The sequence below is a fragment of the Chaetodon trifascialis genome, chromosome 16 (genome assembly GCF_039877785.1).
Source record: "Chaetodon trifascialis isolate fChaTrf1 chromosome 16, fChaTrf1.hap1, whole genome shotgun sequence".
NCBI classification, from domain to species: Eukaryota; Metazoa; Chordata; class Actinopteri; order Chaetodontiformes; family Chaetodontidae; genus Chaetodon; species Chaetodon trifascialis.
This window is the reverse complement of record NC_092071.1, coordinates 15,413,762-15,432,133: the sequence shown is the minus strand read 5'-3', so window position 1 is coordinate 15,432,133 and position 18,372 is coordinate 15,413,762. Positions and strand designations below refer to the sequence as shown.

Genomic DNA, 18,372 nt, shown 5'->3' with positions numbered 1-18,372 from the left:
AGGTGCTCTTATTCCGCTGTATCCTTTGAATTTAATTTGTTAAACTAATGAAGTCTTTTGGGCATGTTGGACACCCATTTAAAACTGCCATGGCTGCATGCTGTATTTAATAAGCAGTTAAGTCAAGCTGTTGTAGCTCTTGTGAAATAGTACTTCATCCTTGTTGACACTGTGTAATCCAGTAGAAAACTACTAAAACTATATCTTTAGAAATGTGCATAAAGTTTGACTTCAAGCACTTCAGTCAAATTGTTCTTGTGCTTTGGTTTAAAACATCTGAAAAAGAGCGAGTGAAACTTTTTGTGTGTGTGTGTGTGTGTGTGTGTGTGTGTGTGTGTGTGTGTGTGTGTGTGTGTGTGTGTGTGTGTGTGTGTGTGTGTGTGTGTGTGTGTGTGTGTGTGTGTGTGTGTGTGTGGCCAAAAGGCTTCAGTGGTACTTCATCACTGTGATGATAAAGGCCAGATAATGAACTACATTTGTTAAACTAATGAAGTCTTTTGGGCTCAGTTGTCAGACAAGTGACCAGGTTTATCTGAGGGTCAGCAAACGTGGTCACCTGCAGGTCGGTATGCAGGGATGCACCCCTCACCCCTCAATGCCACGAACTTTCCCATCGTCCCTTGCACACAGGGCGAAGTGAGGAGCCAAAACCAGAGTTGAATCCCATCAATAACGGTTTGATATTATTGACACAGTGTTCAAAGCAGATGTCAAAAGGTGACAAATAGCTTGAAGTCTATAGACGTTGGTAAGCAGGTTGGAAGGTTGGACTTCACCTCTCTGTTGTCAAGTTGGGCAAACATTTGGAGTCTTTGAAAAGGTTGAGGATAATAGGAGAAATCATGAGTGGGCTATCTGGAATTAATCATTGATTTGGAGTTTTCTGTAGCATCTTAGCTCGCATGTTGGTGGGAATCGGTCAGGCACACTGAGGCTTTGGGGCCAGCAAATCCACACGTTTGTACAGGAAGATATCTCGGAGAGTCAACGTTTGCATAAAGTGTTTCTCTCTCTGGATAACTACACGGATCGGACACAAGAAAGAAGGGAATAATGAATGCGATAGTGGAAGCTTTTGCCTTCTTCTTGGGGTTTCTGGGCTGGCTGATGGTTGGGGTCGCCCTTCCAAATCGATACTGGAAGGTCTCCACAGTGGATGGTAATGTTATTACCACATCAACCATCTATGAAAACCTATGGATGTCCTGTGCAACCGACTCTACGGGAGTTCACAACTGCCGGGACTTTCCATCTTTGCTCGCACTTAATGGTATGTGGCCAATGCAGAAATTGTTTTATCAGTATTGATGACTACTTATCTGACTTAAATGCATCCTTTCACACCAGGAATGAGATTATTATTATGACAGTCACACAGAAAACATGATCGCTTAAAAAAAAAAAAAAAAAAGCAAACAAATACGTTGTAGTTAATCAGTGTGTGAAGGAGGCAGTCTCAATTAGTTTGCACCTTAAAGATTCACAATGAGTCTTAAACTGGACCTAATGCAACAGTGGAGAAATGGCTGTCTTTTTTTTGCCATTGATGTCCTGTAGACGGGACTTTGTAGTAAAGAGGGGTAATATAAGATATGATGAAATTAGAGAGGATAAGCAAAGGCAGCCACAGTGAACCCAAACTATAAACTGATTTTTAACTACCTTAGTCAAAACTGTTCAGGTTTCAGTTCAAATTAATGCAAACACGAACATTTACCAAAGTGATAGAGCAGACAAGTGAAGCGCCGAGCTGCAGTGTTGATTGTTTTTGTCAGGCCCTCGTCTCATCACAGGCAGAAGCACGCTTCACCGCTCACACATGTATACATATTTGTGGGGGACTGAATTGAAAGGGCTGGCGCATCAGTCAGGAATCAAACCTGTGAGCTCCCCTTCATCCAGCTGGAGCTACAGAGATACACATGACTATATTTATCTTCTGGAAAATCCCGGATTTTTGGTGAGACTGAGGAATATACTTTGGGTTCTGTGTAGTGCGTTTTGAACAGGCTTTGCTTTTTGACCATGTCAGTCGAGCCTGTTCGAGGGTCCTGCCTGTGCTCATACAACCAGGGTTCACCCCTGCACTGACAGTGAATGTCATCTCTGTGATAACACATTCATTTTCAACACAATAAGAAACATGTGATGCTCCATTTTATTATTATTGCATTTTTTTCAGTGCTTAAAATATACTGATTTGTGTGTGTATGGAACATGTTACTACAAATAATCGTGTATATCTGTGTTTGTACACAGGGTACATCCAGGCCTCCCGGGCGCTCATGATTGCTGCCATTGTGTTTGGGACATTTGGGCTAGCAGCTACTCTCGTAGGAATGCAATGCTCAAAAATAGGAGGCGAAAACTACGTCCTGAAGGGGAGGATCGCTGCAGTTGGAGGAGTGTTCTTTTTACTACAGGGTAATGACTTCAGGAAGGGTGTAATGCCACAAAACAAGGATGAGGAAATGTTCAAAAGAGAGGTCACTGCGGTCTAAAGTACTTTAAAATGACTCAGAATGGCTTAAAATGTCCAACATTAGACATATGGTCTCTGCAAGTGTTTCAAGAAACTGATTAAGATGAAGAGTCTCACTTTATGTGGAACACAAAACATGCAGCCCTCCAATCTCCACAGTTCAAAAGGTTATCGTTACTCTAACAAACCTCCTGATGCACAAAAGCCTGCCATTCCTAAAGGTGTGCGGATTATAAGAAGAGGTCACACTATGTAAAATACAAAAAGTGATGCAGGAAGAGGAGAAAGAAATACTGCTGCCATCTATTTCAGTTTCATTTGAAAGGCTGTGAAACATTATTACAATGATTATTTTATTTACATGGTGATCTATTCACATAGAACTTGCAGGAGTGGTTGTAAAGGCGTAGTCTCGCCTTGTGACAAAGCGATTCGTGCAGCTGTGAGCGGGTGCTTTTGCTTCATTTGACAGGCCTCATAAATCATCCCATAACATTGCATGAAATGATTTTAGGCCCATTAGGTTTTACAGTTTTACTCCTATTATCACTTTACTACCTCTACTAAACTCTGCTCAAACCCTGAAAAGGTTTTGACCTTTTATCTCAGCTTGTGACTCTATGTGTTGTTTGCATTGAAAAAACATGTCACTTGTCTAAAGTAAACAATGTTTTGCAGGGATTTGCACCATGATTGCTGTATCTTGGTATGCAGCCAACATCACCCAGCAGTTCTTTGACGAGTTTTATCCCGGGACAAAGTAAGTCAATACGGTCAGCATCAGTCTTTCAAAGGAACAAAAGCTGAAAGGCACAATGTGACGTTGTTGTTTACAGTGGATTCCATATTAATACATGGAAACATGTATGTTAAATGTTATTGCACCACAGGTATGAGATTGGAGAGGGCTTGTATATCGGCTGGTCTTCAGCCATACTTGCCATCTGTGGAGGTTCGTGCCTGATGTGCGCTTGCAAACTCACAACACCCAATGAAAAAATGTGAGTATGTGTTGCTGAGAGGTTTGGCACTGATTCACTGTGTAGAGTAGAATTGGTGCATTTTCCACAGACTGAAACGTGCCGTTTGTCTTTTAGACCATATCCATACCAACCATCCTCCAGAGGACATGTGCTGTCAGCTGTGGCCACGTCTCACTCCGTCCCAAGCAACTACGGAAGAAATGCGTATGTGTGAGAGGGGACTGTGGAGGGAAAGCCAGCCGGTTTGGAGTCTGCTCGAGATTTCTTTTGAGAAAATGAGCAATGATTATTATCCTGACTGACCTATGAGAGGGCGGCATTTAAAGCTGAAAACACCTATAGACTCATGGTCACTGTACAGTTCAGAGCAATAACCTTGATTTGATTTGGATTTATAGGTTTTATCCAATCTGAACCTTCATCATACGTATTTACTACATATGAATTTGTAATTTTTATGTACTGTGAAAATTGCATCTGTGTACCATTGAGAGAAACTGCAACATAATGAAACCTGTAACAGTGCTAACGGAAAGCAATTTCAAGAGTTGATTACTGCTATAATTTAGATTTAGTCTCAGGAATAGAAAAAACATGTTACATACTCACATTTAATGTGTTCAGCATGTTGTGGGGATTCAATTATAGAACCATTTTGATCCTTTAATAAGCAAACCTTTCTTTCTTTTAGTCTGATTGCCACAGCATTACTTGATTGTAAGAAAAAAGCTGTGAGAAAGCTCATTATTATGACATCATTTTACCTTGCAGCTCCTGATGTACTGTGATTACACAGCAGACCAGGGATTGTGTGATTTTGTCTGTCACCTTGACGCGGAACACTTGAGTAACGGGGCTGAAGTAAATGGCAACACATCGTTTTTGTGCATTTTAATCTTTTTTTTTGGCACGTGTATATGTGTATATTTTAAATGTGATGTCATACAGTTCCCTTGCAGGTGATTTTAAATGTGTTTCTGTGGATGTTAGTACATTTTATACACAAATAAATATCAATTTTTTTTTGGGTTGATTGCACTAAATGAGAGACTATGATTTCCAACAGAGTGATGACTAGAGGTGCTGAGCAATGTGACTCAGTATGATTAATAATAATAATTAAAAAAAAAAAAAACAGCTGACATGATCAAATGAAGGAGTTTAGGGTTACGGTGCATGTTTGCACATCATCCTCTCCTTTAACTCCTTTAACCAAAGCAGAAAATGCACACAGATTGTGTTCAGGACACAGGACTGAACATGTGGACCACTGAACCACGACATTTCTTGACAGCACACTCGTCTCAGAGAGATGCCAGATCATATCATGTATGTTTTCACTTTATATGGAGCTCAAAAATGGTGGACCAAACAAGAGAGTGCTTCCTTCCAAAACCAAACAGCAAGCCAGCTGACTCTGACTCACTACTTTTACAGTACCTCATATGGATTGTCTTCATCAGGGAACAGATCATGCAGAATTACAAGGCGCAAACATGTCAGTCAGTTAAATGTGCCACCTAGTGGAAATATACGGTAACACATCTGGGACTGGATTTATTGAGATCACATTGAGCTACGGGAAGGAAAGAAAGATCCAAAGGTACTTTACAAATTAGAGTATTTAAAATCATATTCATAAGTAATGTGTAGCTTCTAGTTCATATGATCGCCTTTAAATCAGGAGATAATTTTGAAGAGGGTACACTCCAGGGGCTTATTCTGGCACTGTCTTATAAAGGGGTGAAGTTTATGGACGAAGACAAACAGCTACATTTTTTTCTTCACAGGAAAGTACATGTTTCCCTTAGCAAACTTCTAATCTTTAGGTGCTTCATTCACTAAATTGTCCAGGTCTTGTCCGTCAAATCGTATAAAGTGCCAGCCCTCGCTGACGGTGAGGTCCTGAGCTCCTTTAGCAGCGTAGAAGTCTCGAGAGGGAGTATTCCAGTCGAGCACAGACAGCTGCAGCCGTACACACTGCTTCTTTTTCCCTATCTGAGAAAACAGAAGTCTTTTAGTGAAACACACAGGACAGCTGATCTCACACAAGGACCAGCAATATTTTCAAAGCTGCAATCAAATGTGACCTTTCCAGAAAACTGGACATTAGTGGGCAAGAAAACCACTCTTACCTGAGCGACACTGCTCAGTAAACCCTTGCCAATGCCATTCCCTATAGAGGAAATCAATAAATGAGTTTGAGCATATTTTTACAGACAGAGGCGACATTAAGATGAGATGATTCACACAACTAACGACGTTTCTTTTCAGGCTTTGTTGACAACAATTCAACACACATTTTACCTCTGAATTCTGGCATCACATACAGGTCCTCCAGATACACTGACCGCCCCTTCCATGTGCTGTAAGTGTAAAAGTAAAGGGCGTATCCAACAATTGTGAACCCTACAAGAACAAAAGGAAGCAAGCAATCAAAAAGACAAGCAGGAAGAATACCAGAAAAAGACAAATTACCACAAATATGGTGGAATAAGTGCTCTTGTGTTTAGCAAAGAAATGGTGAATTTATTTAAAGTCTGAAAAACCAGAAAACTGAAAAACTGCACACGTGTTCATGCATTAATAACATGACAGCATGTTACTGCTTCTAAAGCAAATAGATGAGAATTGAAACTGAAGCTGTGATGTCGCTGTTCATTGAATGGTACCTTCCTTTAGATTTCACTCTCTGAGAGAAGAGATCAACAACATCTGACACTGCTGATTTATGAGACCTCACTTGACTCGCCATCATGATTTGTTGGCTACTAAATGGGCATATCTGAAGCGCAGCGGCACAAACCTCTTCTTATCTCCGCCAGATGCCGATAAGTTCAAAGCTGAGCTGCTCGATAAGGAAGAGCAGCATGGAAAAGGCTGCGATCAACACTTTACCGTCTTTTGATTTATGCTCCTCGGGTACTTCTGCGATGAGGCATTCAAAGAACGGATTCTCGCAGAAGCCATCGCGCTCCAGCTCTAACAAGTAAAACAAGACATTTTTCTATTAGATGTGATATTGGTAATCATCAGGACCCGAGTGACAGGACATGCCAAAAGCATCAATACTTCACACACTTGAGGAATAATTAAAATTTTTATTTAGTAGCCGCTAAAATCCCAGCACATGGTCACATTGCTTTGCCAACTTCTGCAAAGTTCTGTCCTGGATGTTTCTTCTTCTATCCTTTATTTATTGGCACACTGCATTCCCATGTGACATATCATCACCTGTTGATATGCACTTTCTTCAGTCAGCAGAAGTTTCTACCGCATCATATATGTACTGGAGGTGTGTGGGGAGGACGCAGGTGGGACCAAGAGATGCAAACAAATGTGGGACCCGCTCATCAAAACACTCTACAGCGCCACTAGTGGTCAAGAACTCAACAAGGTACCTTTAACAAACCCAATTCTAAAAATGTTTGGATCAAATTCAGAGTAAGAATGAATTTACAAATATACAAGATCCAACACTGAGGCTATGGTTACTGATTACTGGACTCCTCTTATTGTTTACACATCTGGTTGCAAAGTCTTGCGCTGCTTACTCCATCATAACTAATCTCACATTGGACCTTGTATGCTACAGACACAGAGAAGCAAAAACACAGGTGTAACTGTGTGCATTGCAAAAGGTGATATGCCCATTCAGTTAAACCTGTTTCTGTGCATTAAACTGTGACTTTGTTTCAAATGTACTTAAATGTGTGCTGTGAAGGGAAAGAGATACATCAGCTGCGTCAATGACCTCACAAGAGAAGATCACGCCATAAAACAGTGTTTCATAATCTGCCTGACGGATGGTATTTTAGCCTTCTGTAATAAATAAACATGAATGACAGTGAAGGGCTCTTTTTAAAACTTTTCTGTCATTCAGCCTCAGCACATGCAAGCTTTCCGCGTATTCTCAAATACGCCATTTTTTTTCTGTCACTCATTCAGTGTACAATTACCTTCATGAGAGATCTTCACCTGGTCGGACATGTTTTCATAAACCGCCAACTCCTGAGGAAAGGGGGGTTTCAAAGGTTATGAGTGAACGTGTGTCGCCTGACATTTGGCAGATTTCTACGGAGCTCCTAAAGTCGTAGCATAACGTGACGTTCAGGTTTAACATCTGCAGCATCTACACAGGAGTTACTGTGGCTTCCTTCAACAACCCGGAAAAAGTCTCACCAATATCATTCTCGATATTTCTTTGCAGTCATCTTTAGCTGCAGGCCGAATTTTGAAGTTCATGTCTACAGCAGCAGCAGCAGCAACAACAACAACAAAGAGTGAGCGTGAACTGACTGACTGTCCTCTTCCTCAGTGAACAATAATACCACCAACCACGTTGAACACGCCGAACACACAGGAAATACTTGCGGTGAAATTCGGACTTCAAAATAAAATACAACCAATTAAAACGTGCCGGTTTATATATTTATTTTGAATTGTTTATTTAAATCAGCAACCTGTAAGAAAAACAATTCTATAACATTAAAACTACTAACCATTTTGGCCTATTATCACCTGACACACGATTTGCAATTCGCGGATTTGCGGGTTCTTCCCGCAATGCTCACTGGGAGTCGTAGTTGACTTAAGCCTGCAGCACAGTCTTGTGCCTTTACATTTTTCACCTTCTTAAAAAATGTTTATGTCTGCACTTCTGGAAGTTTGGCAGCCCACTGACAGGACCAGGAGGTAGAACGTAACCCTCTCTTTTACTCAAATACTCCCCCCCCCCCCCCCCCCCAAGCCTTTTTCTTAAAAAACCAAAGCCTTTTTCTTAAAAATTCAAATGGAAACAGAAAATCACTTCCAGATAAAGAATTTCATACAAAATCTGATTTATTTTAGAGTAAAAAAAAGAACATGAAATCAATTAGAATATAAGCTGAAACGTTACAGATCTCACAAATGGACCTCAGTTTTCATTGGGCATTAACATATTTACAATGTCACATTTGCTCTTTATCAGTCAAGAGTTCAGATATTCCCCTTCATACCACTGCACAGTTTACCCCTTCAAGTTCAGCCCAAACAAACATCCTTGTGTGTTCAGCTGCACCAACATGGTCAAAAAAAAACAAAACCTCCACTACATATGTAAGTCTCAGTGTGGCGACTGCGTGCTCGCTCCAGGAGACTCGGACCTGTCTAGCTTCAACCCTGCTTCTACTGGGGTAGAGGAAATAGAGGTTGGTAGCACAGAGCTCTTAGTCTCCAAAGAGGAAGAGGCAGACGAGGGCAGAGATACCACTATGTACTTCTGCAGAGGTCGTGAAGCGGTCAGTCCAGGTCCACCACCAGGCTCCAGTTTTACCAGAGGCTGCAAGGTTGAAGGGGCGCTGGGAACTGTGCTAGTGACCGGTGAGGCTGACTGGGAAGAGCTGATGGTGATTACCTGGAGGGAAGATAAAGGGACAGAAGTAAATTCATACTGTGAGGTCTGGCTTCTATAGACAGAAAATGAACTTTGAGACCTGTTTCACACCAATCACTCTAATGACAATAAGTACTGAAAAGTATAGACTTTCATGTCTTTATTTGTCATTTTTATTTATCAGATTTAAATATATTTTTAAAAATTTATATTTTGATTGTAACATTTTATATAGGCACGTGAAGGTACTTTACAAGAAATAAGGCCTACCTGCTGAGTTGAGGCGGCTCCTGCACTGGTTGCCATGACGATGTATTTTGTTGCAGGGGGAGATGGCTGCGATGGGGTCCCCGGACGAGGGGACATCAGGGTGAGGGAGCTTGGGACCTTAATGATGCTGGGAGTGCGCGGCCCTGCCGACCCGCTTAGCCCACTTTGTGAGACTGTGAGGGCGGGACGAGGCTGCAAGAAAGAAAGCCATCACTCATGACTGAAACAGCTGTGTGCTGGTTTCCTCTCACATCACCCTGCAATGTTTGTGTGATGCCTAAATGACACATATCAGTGTTTTTATGGCAACTATATATTTTTTCCAAACATTTTTTCGAGTATTAAATGTACCTGGGTGATTGTTAACGTGGTTCTGTTCACTTGTTGAGCTTGCAGCGCTGCTTGAGTCCTGGCCTTCATTACATGGGAGCAGAGCATGGGCCCGAGGTATCCATAGTCTGTCCGATACTGCTCCACGTTGTCAGGCTGAGGTCGTATCTTAGCGATAACACTTGCACAGTGTTTCTTTGAAACACAAACACGTTTTGTGAATAGGAAACAAAGTAATGGTGAATGCCATGTCGTATTTCTTGAAATGCTTTGACTGTTTAAGCTTACAAATGCAGAATCACAGAAGTTCATGTATTACCAGTAACAGGCTTTGAACATGGTCAGCTCCTATCTTATCAATATTGGAGACCACTTGTCCTTCCATCACTGCTTTGATGCGAGCACCCTCTACAGTAAGCCGAGGAAGGATCAACGTCTTAATCACCTACAAAAAGATAAAATCAGGAGGTTGTTGTTGATCCAAAAGAGTAAAAGTGATAAGGACCCAAGGAAAACAGAATCACACTCACATCAGCTCCAAGTTCAGCAAGTCCAGCGATGCAGCCGTAGCGAGTCGTCCACTGGGTTTTCTCATCCAACCAACTCTGAGGAAACATGTCAGTCTGGTTTAGTGTTTTAGTGTTTAGTAATGCTGATCTGTAACAAGTGATCACTCCAAACATACTGTATCCATGGTGGAGAAAATGTTGTAAAACTATCCATGAAACAAAACACACGACCCAAAAGCCCACCTTTGTAAAAGTCTTGGTAATACGGGACTGGATGTTGTTGGTCGTAGTACTGAAGGTTTTACAACTCTGGGCCATGAGGCGAGCAGCGAAGTCCCGCAGAGCCCAGTGGTTGTCAACATCTGGTCGCAAACACAGCTGCTTACTCACAATACACGTCACCACAGCTGGGATGAGCTCATGCAGCTACAAATATAGATAGAAAATGAGAAGATTAGAATGAAAGTGTTGAGATTGTAACCTTCAAAGAACAATACAACATTTTGTTTGTGTTCTGCACTCACATATTTCTCCAGATACAGAGTGGGGTTGTCCATTAGAGCTTTGACCATCCGCATGAGATAAATCAGCAGGGCCAAGTTGTTCTGCACCACATTTACACGAACCTTTGAGGACAGAATAACGTCAGTGCTTTCAGTAGAGGGTGTTTTATACAAGGGGAGCCAAACTTGCTGAAGCTGGAAAAACAGCTCACCCCTTCAGATATAAATGTGCTGAATCTTGGAAGCATCTGATAGAGTCCAGGATCTGTAGCGATGCTCTGTAAAGCTTCCTGAACAGGACGAGAGGAAACATTTATCAAACAGTAGTGTCAGACGAACAAGGTTAAGACAACTATTATGGCAGAATTTTGTAACTGCTGTTTTCCTGACAGTCTGCAAAATGAGATAAAACGTGTTATCACTCAGCATGTATAAAATAGCTCATACATGCATATAGACAGGCCAGACTTACAGCTCTCTTAGCTTCACAGGAGCCAACACACGCTTCTGTGATTTCCTTGTAGTAGAGCTGCTGTTCCACAGACAGCTCGTGGGTGCTGCGTGGCTTCAGCCTTATTAGACCCTTCTCCTTTCCTGAAGGAGATGGGATGACACGGGATGAAGGAGGCAAACATAATCATTAAGCATTATAGAGGAACAAAAGAGGCAAAGTGGGAGGCAGGGCTGCACGACCGGATGAATATCCATCTGCAGTCTATTGCTGGTTGAATTTTTTGTCATTTTAATTTTGTACCTCCAAAACAGTCATTCATAAGTAGGTTGGCTAGTGGCAGATGAGCAATATTTAAAACAAAATTACAACATTTAATTTCAGTACAACACAAGATACTGACCTTTGCCATCAGCGGCTGCCGCCCCCTGGCCCTTGCCTTGAATTGTACCATCCTCCTCCTGACCAGGTTTGACAACTTTGAGGGGCTCTGTAGATTCAATCTTTTGTTGTTCTTTTGGTGCTGAAATGCAGTAAATAAAAACAAATTATGAAATGTTCCTCTAGGTGTATTTTTGCTTTTCTAAGAGGAGGAAATGTAAACAGGACTCACCTGGTGGTGGATTTTCTGGAATCGCTGGTTGCATCCCCTCAATACTTAACCAGTGGGCTATGCATTAACAAAGAAGCATATGTGTAAGCTTACAAACCATGCAGCCAAAACAAGACAACAACAGCACGCAGCACTGATTATATGGGTACCTTTGAGAGACACATCTAGTGGAACTCTGGGGAGCGGCGTGTTGATTATGTCACTGAGGTCGACTTCTTTTTCTTCATAGAAGTGAAGCTCTCTTCCACCACCACTTGCAAAGCGAAAAGGGATAAACTCTTGCGACTGGAACCCATACAGGGGCTATAACGAGAGGGATTTACATAGAGTTCAGAAAGAAACCAGACCAGAAGACCCACTTCATGCTTTCCTTCGATAATATCAATCAGGTGGTTTAATTAAGCAACAAAAAACTGTCCTCTTTCAATGAATGTATGCGTGTTCTCCCTTACCTCCACATTTTTTAGTTTGAGGGCATTATCTATATCACTGGTGGTTAATTTACGTCTCTTCCCATGATGCATGAATTTGAGAGCATCCTGTGTCAAAGGAAGAAAGAAAACAGACCAATTCGAAAATAAAGCTCATATCAGATCAGACATAAATTAAGACATTAAAGCCTGTGATTACTGGTTAATTTACAGACTCATAAACAAAATATGTGCTTTAATCATCCACGATTTACCTGTGCTATTTCTTTTATCCTGTAGCTGACTTCTTCACTTAGGGCAATGCAGCTTTCCTCCTGCAACTGCCCCACTCCCACAGACTCTGCCATGGCCTTCATGGACTCTGTGGGCAGGACGACCGAACACTGCTTCTGCCGACGTTCCTCCGCCATGGCTGACAAAGTACACAGGTGTGAATATCACCCCCCACATGTACACACAAAAAATCTAAATCAAACAGCTGCACTCCACTTATCAAGGGACACTAGTTTTTCAGTGCAGCCTTAAATTTTTCAAAACCATGCGACACATCTACAGTATACATATATCTGCCGGGAGCAGGCCGGAGACGCCACTGAAGAGGCCAATCATTAAAGGAAGTGCAGGTTTCAATGGCCGAGATGGGAGACACAATAAATACTGCCTGGGTATTTCACTGCAGCTTTACAGGTCGAAAGTCAATGTATAAAAAGCCTTTTATGACATCTCAGGTAGTGTTGCCAAGGGTCATGTGAGAAAATCAAAGACACAAAGTGTGAGAAAGTTCTGTGGTCTAATCAGACCCGGGGGGGGGGGGGGGGGGGGGGGGTAGGATGAGAAGCCAAAAATCATACACCCTGGAAGACATGCAGGGGCATGATAACGCGAGTGCAAAACAACGGTAAACAGGACATTTATATCTTGAAGTCTAGACGTAAATATAACTGGTTTTCACAATCCATTTGTATTTATGGCATTACTTGAAAAGTGCAGTTCAATATCCTCAACTTGACAAGAGTTTAAGCAAGAAAAAGACTAGGAGCGCCCAGACAGATATAATACGGTCCTATCCGTATACACGAAAGACAATCGTTTCTATAGAAAATGACTAAATTATATATTGACTTGAAGGGGATACTTACAAGTTTCATATCTGTACTTAATATAGCCGGATTTTTAACGTAAAGATTAGCAATATGAAGTCCTTTCTGTTAACCGTGTCAAAAAACCTGATTACATCCACTCTGACTCAGTGTTGTAAAACAATGTAGCAGGACAAAGATGGTTGACTGAGGGAGGAATACTTTTTAAAATGGGTTCTTATACTTCATGTGTGTAAACAAACACACTGAGCTACACAGAAAGCGGGTTAACCACTCCGACGGAATAACACCAGGTCACTGTATACGTTACAACACACAAGCCACACCAACAGTATATTCATTCAAATACAACAACTTCATAGCAAAGTGAGAACAGTGTTAATTTTGAGCCGCTTAGCGACTGCATGTTTCTTTAATATAACATTACAGTGAGCTAAATTTGCTGTATGTTAGCTTCCATGCTAGTAACTTAGCATTCGTTGACGTTTTTACCTGGTAGGAAGTTTGTCTCCTTTCTGAGTTTTAAGCAGGAACTTATACAACTGAGTACAATCAATGTTGAGATTTGCAACAATAATTATTTCGCAAAGCTATGTCTTCTCTATGCATATCCATCTCTCGATATAATTAAGTAACTAATTCTCGGCTTGCAGCTGAGAAGTCCGTTCGTGAATTAGCGCTTGTATTCCAACGCCATTTTGAGTCACGTTCAGGTTGTGATATCGCGAGACAAAATTATTCTTGAGGACTTCATAGGATAAATAGCAGTTTATCGAAAAGTAATCATAAATCAATTTAGGAAAGGCGTTTTAAATGGCAAAATAACCTAATCCACAATGTGATATTTTGGTATTATAACTGAATTGAATGTTAGTTTTCCTACGGAGAGTACCGTCCCTTTACAAATAGTTGACCGGAACCAAATATTTTCTCGAGTTTATGGGGGCGACCTTATGTTGTAGCAACGAAGACAAACGTCAGGAACGTGGAAGGACATTGCAAGAAGCAAACATGTTTAGATTTTTATTCCTGACTCGAAATGTTTCAGCCAGTGTATACGAGTCGTGTGTGTTGCTAGCTAAATGCGACAAGGCTGCAGCTCCAGGTTTAAGGTGAGTTTGACTGACCGACTGAACGGAACATTATGAAACACAGAATGACTACGTTAACGTTAATGTCGGCAGCTAACTACTTACTGGGTTGTTGAGTGATGTATTTTTGTTGAGGAACATGTGGTCAGTATTTTTACACTGACAACAATGCACATTCGAAACAGCGTTCAGTAAAAGCTGAGGAAGAAACAGCTAACTTTAGCTGTTAGCTTATTCAAACCTGCTCTGATGGGGTGGGACATTTTGACATTTCTTCGAGCTGTTCAAGGGCATCACTGGCAGGTAGTTTCCATGGTAACATGTATATGAAGTTACGAGTATAAAACTGTTTGCATCGAGAGAGGATGGACCCACCCATCAACTTGTGGCAGGAGAACTTAACTTCCCTCTGACAGTGTTATTAACTTAAAAGCTACCGTAGTTTCTACTTCCCACCATGTGCAGCCTCACAGACTACTGTATAGAGTGACGTTTATGCCATATACGTTGCTCAGTTTTTCACTGGGCGAGAACAGTTAAGAAAAAAAAGTTAATCGCATTCTGGTAAGAGAAGAGGCATTCAAAACAAGATCGGTTTATTGTTCTTCTCAGGTCTTCTGGGCACCGTCGTTATGTCATCTGAGGGAAAAAGAGGCAAACAATTAAGTGTTTGCTGCCGAAATACGTAATGAAGTATTTTTCAGTTTTAGTACATTGACAAGAATATCATATTGCAGAAAACCCCTGCTATGTCATGGTGTTATTTTACAACAGTATTGCCCACCCCTGATAATAATTGTCATGTTTTAATATTGAATATTTGTGTTATTGCTCCTTTTTGAAGATTAACTCTGTTTTGTTCTAAAACAGGGTTGCAAATGGAGGTGGAGTCAGAGTCCTCAGCACAAGTTCAGTCAGACTCTGTGAAAAGAAAAACGATGTTGCCTCCTCTAATCAAGATGACAAAACAAATGCAGATAAAGAGGCTGACCCAACAGAAACTCCAGCTTTGGTCACACAGAAAGCTGAAGATGACAGCAACGTCGTCAAGATGGGCGAACAAAGTGAGGATCCAGTGGCGTTACAGGTAGATGATGGAAGTGCCACACAGCAGCAGATGGATGTTAAAACTGAACATGTTGCAGCAACACCAAAAGAAGTGAAGACTGATGCAGCTAAGAGTGGGAAAGAGAGTCTTCTTGACCTTCTCGGAGCCATGAAGGTGGAAGTAACTAATAAGAGGAAGCTCAAAAAGTTGGAAGGGAGGCAAAGTTTTGAGTCCAAACCCACGTTAAAGCTAGCAGATATGGAGAGCACCATCAGTATGTTTCAGCAGGCTACAGCGGAGGCTTCATCACAGAGGTGAGAGGGAAGGGGCTGACGTGGGAGAAGTTATTCACCAAGTGACACTGCAATGAAGAGTTGGCTTTTGTCTCAGCTTGCTGAAATGAGCACTACTTTTGTGTCTGTAAACTTGTTATTTCCTCTAAACCCTGTATCTGGAGCCTTGGTCTCTCTTCATCCCCTTATCTCAGCCTCTCTGCTCTGTGTTTTTTTAGTGAGACACTGAATCCTGAACTGGTTGCGGCTGCATCTGCTGCTGCCTCCACCCTGCCTAACCGCAGCCAGGCCGAGTCTGAGCTGCTCAAGCAGCTGAGGCAGCACGAGGCTGTCACTGAGGCTCAGAAGAAAGGCAACATGAACAACCTCGGGCATGTGTCTAGTACCTGTCTTCACTGTGATTCTTTTTATTTTTCTTACATTCTGTATAACGGAAAATCCAAATATAATAAACATAAATCCTACAATATTTTTTCAGAGTAATTATCGCTGACATGAAAGTAGGAAAAAGAACAAACCGATACAACACTGGGGCGGTGAATCAGATCAAGTTTGATGAAGATGAACAAGGATACACAAGTGACAGGGGAATCACTGGTGAGCTGGACAGTGTTCGCAGAAGGTAAGTACTTCCATCACATCTCCACTCAGATAGTTTTTCAGATAGGCCTTGTTTTTAATGCTCGTTTTATTTTTTTTAGGAGGAAATTGTTCTCAGGCAAAAGGCTTCACATCTTTTCCCCTACTGCTGATGAAAAAGGAGTTGAGTCAACAGTTGGTAATAAGGAATTTTGATTTTCTTCTTTAAGTCTACTATTTTTGTGACTGTGTTTGCTCACAGTAGATGATTTAAACTGATGAAATGTGTTGCTTAACACAAACTAGTAAAGAGAATAGAGTGTCATCGGTGCACATTGTCGTGTGATGTTGTAATGCAGCCAGTCAGTGTAAAAAGTTTTGGTTTTGAGTTCACTGAGACATCTGCCCGTAATGCTGCTGTCTTATTTTCAGCACAGCCAACTCTATGGGACATGGAGTTTGCTCATCAGTTGACTGTGTCAGCCGACCAAATGCCCCGCAACAGCCTTGATGAAATGATCCAGTGGACCAAAGAGGGAAAAATGTGGCAATACCCAATCAACAATGAAGCTGGTGAGTAGTGATTGTATTCTAGTTAAATGTATAGAGAAGTAAAAAATGAATTTTGGCTGAGGGACTGCACTGACAGTGTCCCTTTGCTCTGTGTTAGGCCTGGAGGAGGAAGCCAGCGTCTCCTTCGATGAACACGTCTTCTTAGGGAAACACTTGGAGGAGGGTTTCCCCTGTCAGGGACCAGTGCGTCACTTCATGGAACTCGTCGTGGCCGGTCTGTCCCGAAACCCTTATCTTACAATCCAACAGAAGAAGGAACACATTTCCTGGTTCAGAGACTACTTCCAAGAAAAAGAGGAAGTCCTCAAGGAGGCGGACGTTTACTTCAACTGAGCTTAAGACGATCAGATATGTTTTGTGGACTCATAAAAATAAGACCCATTTACTCAGCAGGGCTTTGCAGCTGTTATCATGTTTACCCATGTGGTTTAACAGGTTCCACAGAGGCCCGGCTTGGTTTTTCCTTCGAGTGGACTGGCATCAAGTCTCTGTCCCAGTGTCAAACATTGTACAGTATCTCCTGCTTATAGAATGTTGATCAGATGATAGAATCACTGTTTGATCACCTCAGAGTTGGCTTGTCACACAAATGTGCAGAGAGAAAGTGAAATGTTGCTCGTATAAGTGCTTGCACAAAGTGTACAAACAATATAAAGCAGCAGATGTACAGTCGTGGCTTTTTGCTTCATGTTCTGCCAGTTACACACATCAGCCTCTCATTATTTGTTCACACAGGCAGTTAACTAATGATAATGTGTCACTAGTGTTGTGACACACTTGCAGGAAAAGACATTTGGATTTTCTGTGCCTGGGATTTACGACATTTCTTGCAGACGTAATTATGGTCATATCAGCACACTTAAGTGATGTTCAAGAATTGTGTTGAATTACATCAATTTACTTGATTAAATTTTTTATAGAAAAAGTTAACTTTTGTACAAGACGCACATGCGGGTAGTTGCATTTAAAAAAATCAACAATGTGAATGTGAAGCAGGATTGATTGTTAAAGGCCTTCACATTCAAAGAAAAAGGGTTGATGAAAATATTTTTGTACTGTTATTGTGTCAAAGATCATACAAACACGTTGGATCATGATTAATGGTGTTTTCCCGGGCAGGTCGTGGAAAAAGTATAAACTGTGTGCAGCATCTCGGAGCTCAGATCAGGTTTACAGTAGGAGCGTAATGAGACCTTGAACCTTGTGCCCTTTGCAAGGGAAGTGCTTTTAAAGTTAAAAACATGTTAACAATGTACCACACAGATTCCTTGTGGTCTAAAAACACCCTCAGTAATCTATTGTCTGAGAAAGTGTGGAAAATGAGAGCTTGGCATTTGAAAGTGCCTCATTTCCACATTTTGTTCACTGTTCCTGAAACACAGTTGAGATTGGCATGATAAGATGTTGGCAATCAAACGTTTACATTTTAGATGCATGGACCACAGAAGGCACAAAAAGTGTGTTTGTGTGTAAAGACACATGGTTCTGTTCAGAGATTTCTTAGATGCATATAACCCACTAGATGGCACCACTGACAACTGTGGCTCCATATAAAGCTGGGAGTAAGTTTAGAACAAGGCTGGGAGCTAGATATTTCTATCAAAAAAAAAGCTCCCTCTGCAATGCAGTGACGTGTTGGATTAAATATATTGCACAGGATGAGACAGACCAACCTATAATTAAAGTGGTGTCATAGCATTTTGTGAAGTAATGGCAGTGTTTTGGATATTAACTTCATA

At 41.4% G+C, this 18,372-nt stretch overlaps 4 protein-coding genes across 5 annotated transcripts; 2 read left to right on the top strand and 2 right to left on the bottom strand.

Moving 5' to 3' along the window:
* The first annotated feature begins 1,053 nt into the window (after positions 1-1,053).
* LOC139344844 (claudin-15-like) lies at positions 1,054-3,679 on the top strand. Its single transcript, XM_070983248.1, has 5 exons — positions 1,054-1,270; positions 2,260-2,424; positions 3,161-3,242; positions 3,373-3,483; positions 3,580-3,679. The coding sequence occupies exons 1-5, from the start codon at positions 1,054-1,056 to the stop codon at positions 3,677-3,679; spliced, it is 675 nt and encodes a 224-aa protein (XP_070839349.1).
* Positions 3,680-4,700: 1,021 nt separating this feature from the next.
* On the bottom strand, positions 4,701-7,818 carry sat2b (spermidine/spermine N1-acetyltransferase family member 2b). Of its 2 annotated transcripts, none has more exons than XM_070982922.1 (6): positions 7,648-7,818; positions 7,425-7,476; positions 6,364-6,447; positions 5,773-5,874; positions 5,601-5,641; positions 4,701-5,463 (listed from the first exon to the last, which is right to left on the bottom strand). In XM_070982922.1, the coding sequence occupies exons 1-6, from the start codon at positions 7,708-7,710 to the stop codon at positions 5,284-5,286; spliced, it is 522 nt and encodes a 173-aa protein (XP_070839023.1). In that variant the 5' UTR covers positions 7,711-7,818; the 3' UTR covers positions 4,701-5,283. The 2 variants fall into 2 exon arrangements, with proteins under 2 accessions (XP_070839023.1, XP_070839022.1); XM_070982921.1 differs by having other exon boundaries at positions 5,165-5,459; positions 7,648-7,733.
* Positions 7,819-7,883: 65 nt separating this feature from the next.
* taf6 (TAF6 RNA polymerase II, TATA box binding protein (TBP)-associated factor) lies at positions 7,884-13,760 on the bottom strand. Its single transcript, XM_070982867.1, has 15 exons — positions 13,542-13,760; positions 12,204-12,361; positions 11,971-12,057; positions 11,668-11,821; positions 11,519-11,575; positions 11,309-11,428; positions 10,927-11,048; positions 10,667-10,744; positions 10,476-10,577; positions 10,195-10,377; positions 9,973-10,047; positions 9,762-9,887; positions 9,464-9,637; positions 9,113-9,304; positions 7,884-8,863 (listed from the first exon to the last, which is right to left on the bottom strand). The coding sequence occupies exons 2-15, from the start codon at positions 12,357-12,359 to the stop codon at positions 8,573-8,575; spliced, it is 1,917 nt and encodes a 638-aa protein (XP_070838968.1). The 5' UTR covers positions 12,360-12,361; positions 13,542-13,760; the 3' UTR covers positions 7,884-8,572.
* Positions 13,761-14,002: 242 nt separating this feature from the next.
* mrps31 (mitochondrial ribosomal protein S31) lies at positions 14,003-18,330 on the top strand. The gene is made up of 7 exons (XM_070982939.1): positions 14,003-14,161; positions 15,011-15,502; positions 15,700-15,852; positions 15,960-16,103; positions 16,183-16,259; positions 16,493-16,633; positions 16,731-18,330. Exons 1-7 carry the CDS (start codon positions 14,061-14,063, stop codon positions 16,964-16,966), a joined length of 1,344 nt encoding a protein of 447 aa, XP_070839040.1. The 5' UTR covers positions 14,003-14,060; the 3' UTR covers positions 16,967-18,330.
* Positions 18,331-18,372: the final 42 nt, after the last annotated feature.

Coding starts and splice junctions, on each gene's coding strand:
- LOC139344844 (XM_070983248.1), top strand. CDS start 1,054: ATGAATGCGATAGTGGAAGCTTTTGCCTTCTTCTTGGGGTTTCTGGGC. Junction 1,271..2,259: donor ATCTTTGCTCGCACTTAATG/GTATGTGGCCAA, acceptor GTTTGTACACAG/GGTACATCCAGGCCTCCCGG. Junction 3,243..3,372: donor GAGTTTTATCCCGGGACAAA/GTAAGTCAATAC, acceptor ATTGCACCACAG/GTATGAGATTGGAGAGGGCT.
- sat2b (XM_070982922.1), bottom strand. CDS start 7,710: ATGAACTTCAAAATTCGGCCTGCAGCTAAAGATGACTGCAAAGAAATA. Junction 6,448..7,424: donor GGTGAAGATCTCTCATGAAG/GTAATTGTACAC, acceptor TTTACTTGTTAG/AGCTGGAGCGCGATGGCTTC. Junction 5,642..5,772: donor TGTGATGCCAGAATTCAGAG/GTAAAATGTGTG, acceptor TTTCCTCTATAG/GGAATGGCATTGGCAAGGGT.
- taf6 (XM_070982867.1), bottom strand. CDS start 12,359: ATGGCGGAGGAACGTCGGCAGAAGCAGTGTTCGGTCGTCCTGCCCACA. Junction 11,576..11,667: donor ACTAGATGTGTCTCTCAAAG/GTACCCATATAA, acceptor GTTAATGCATAG/CCCACTGGTTAAGTATTGAG. Junction 10,378..10,475: donor CTCTGTATCTGGAGAAATAT/GTGAGTGCAGAA, acceptor CTATATTTGTAG/CTGCATGAGCTCATCCCAGC.
- mrps31 (XM_070982939.1), top strand. CDS start 14,061: ATGTTTAGATTTTTATTCCTGACTCGAAATGTTTCAGCCAGTGTATAC. Junction 16,260..16,492: donor AGGAGTTGAGTCAACAGTTG/GTAATAAGGAAT, acceptor TCTTATTTTCAG/CACAGCCAACTCTATGGGAC. Junction 16,634..16,730: donor CCCAATCAACAATGAAGCTG/GTGAGTAGTGAT, acceptor GCTCTGTGTTAG/GCCTGGAGGAGGAAGCCAGC.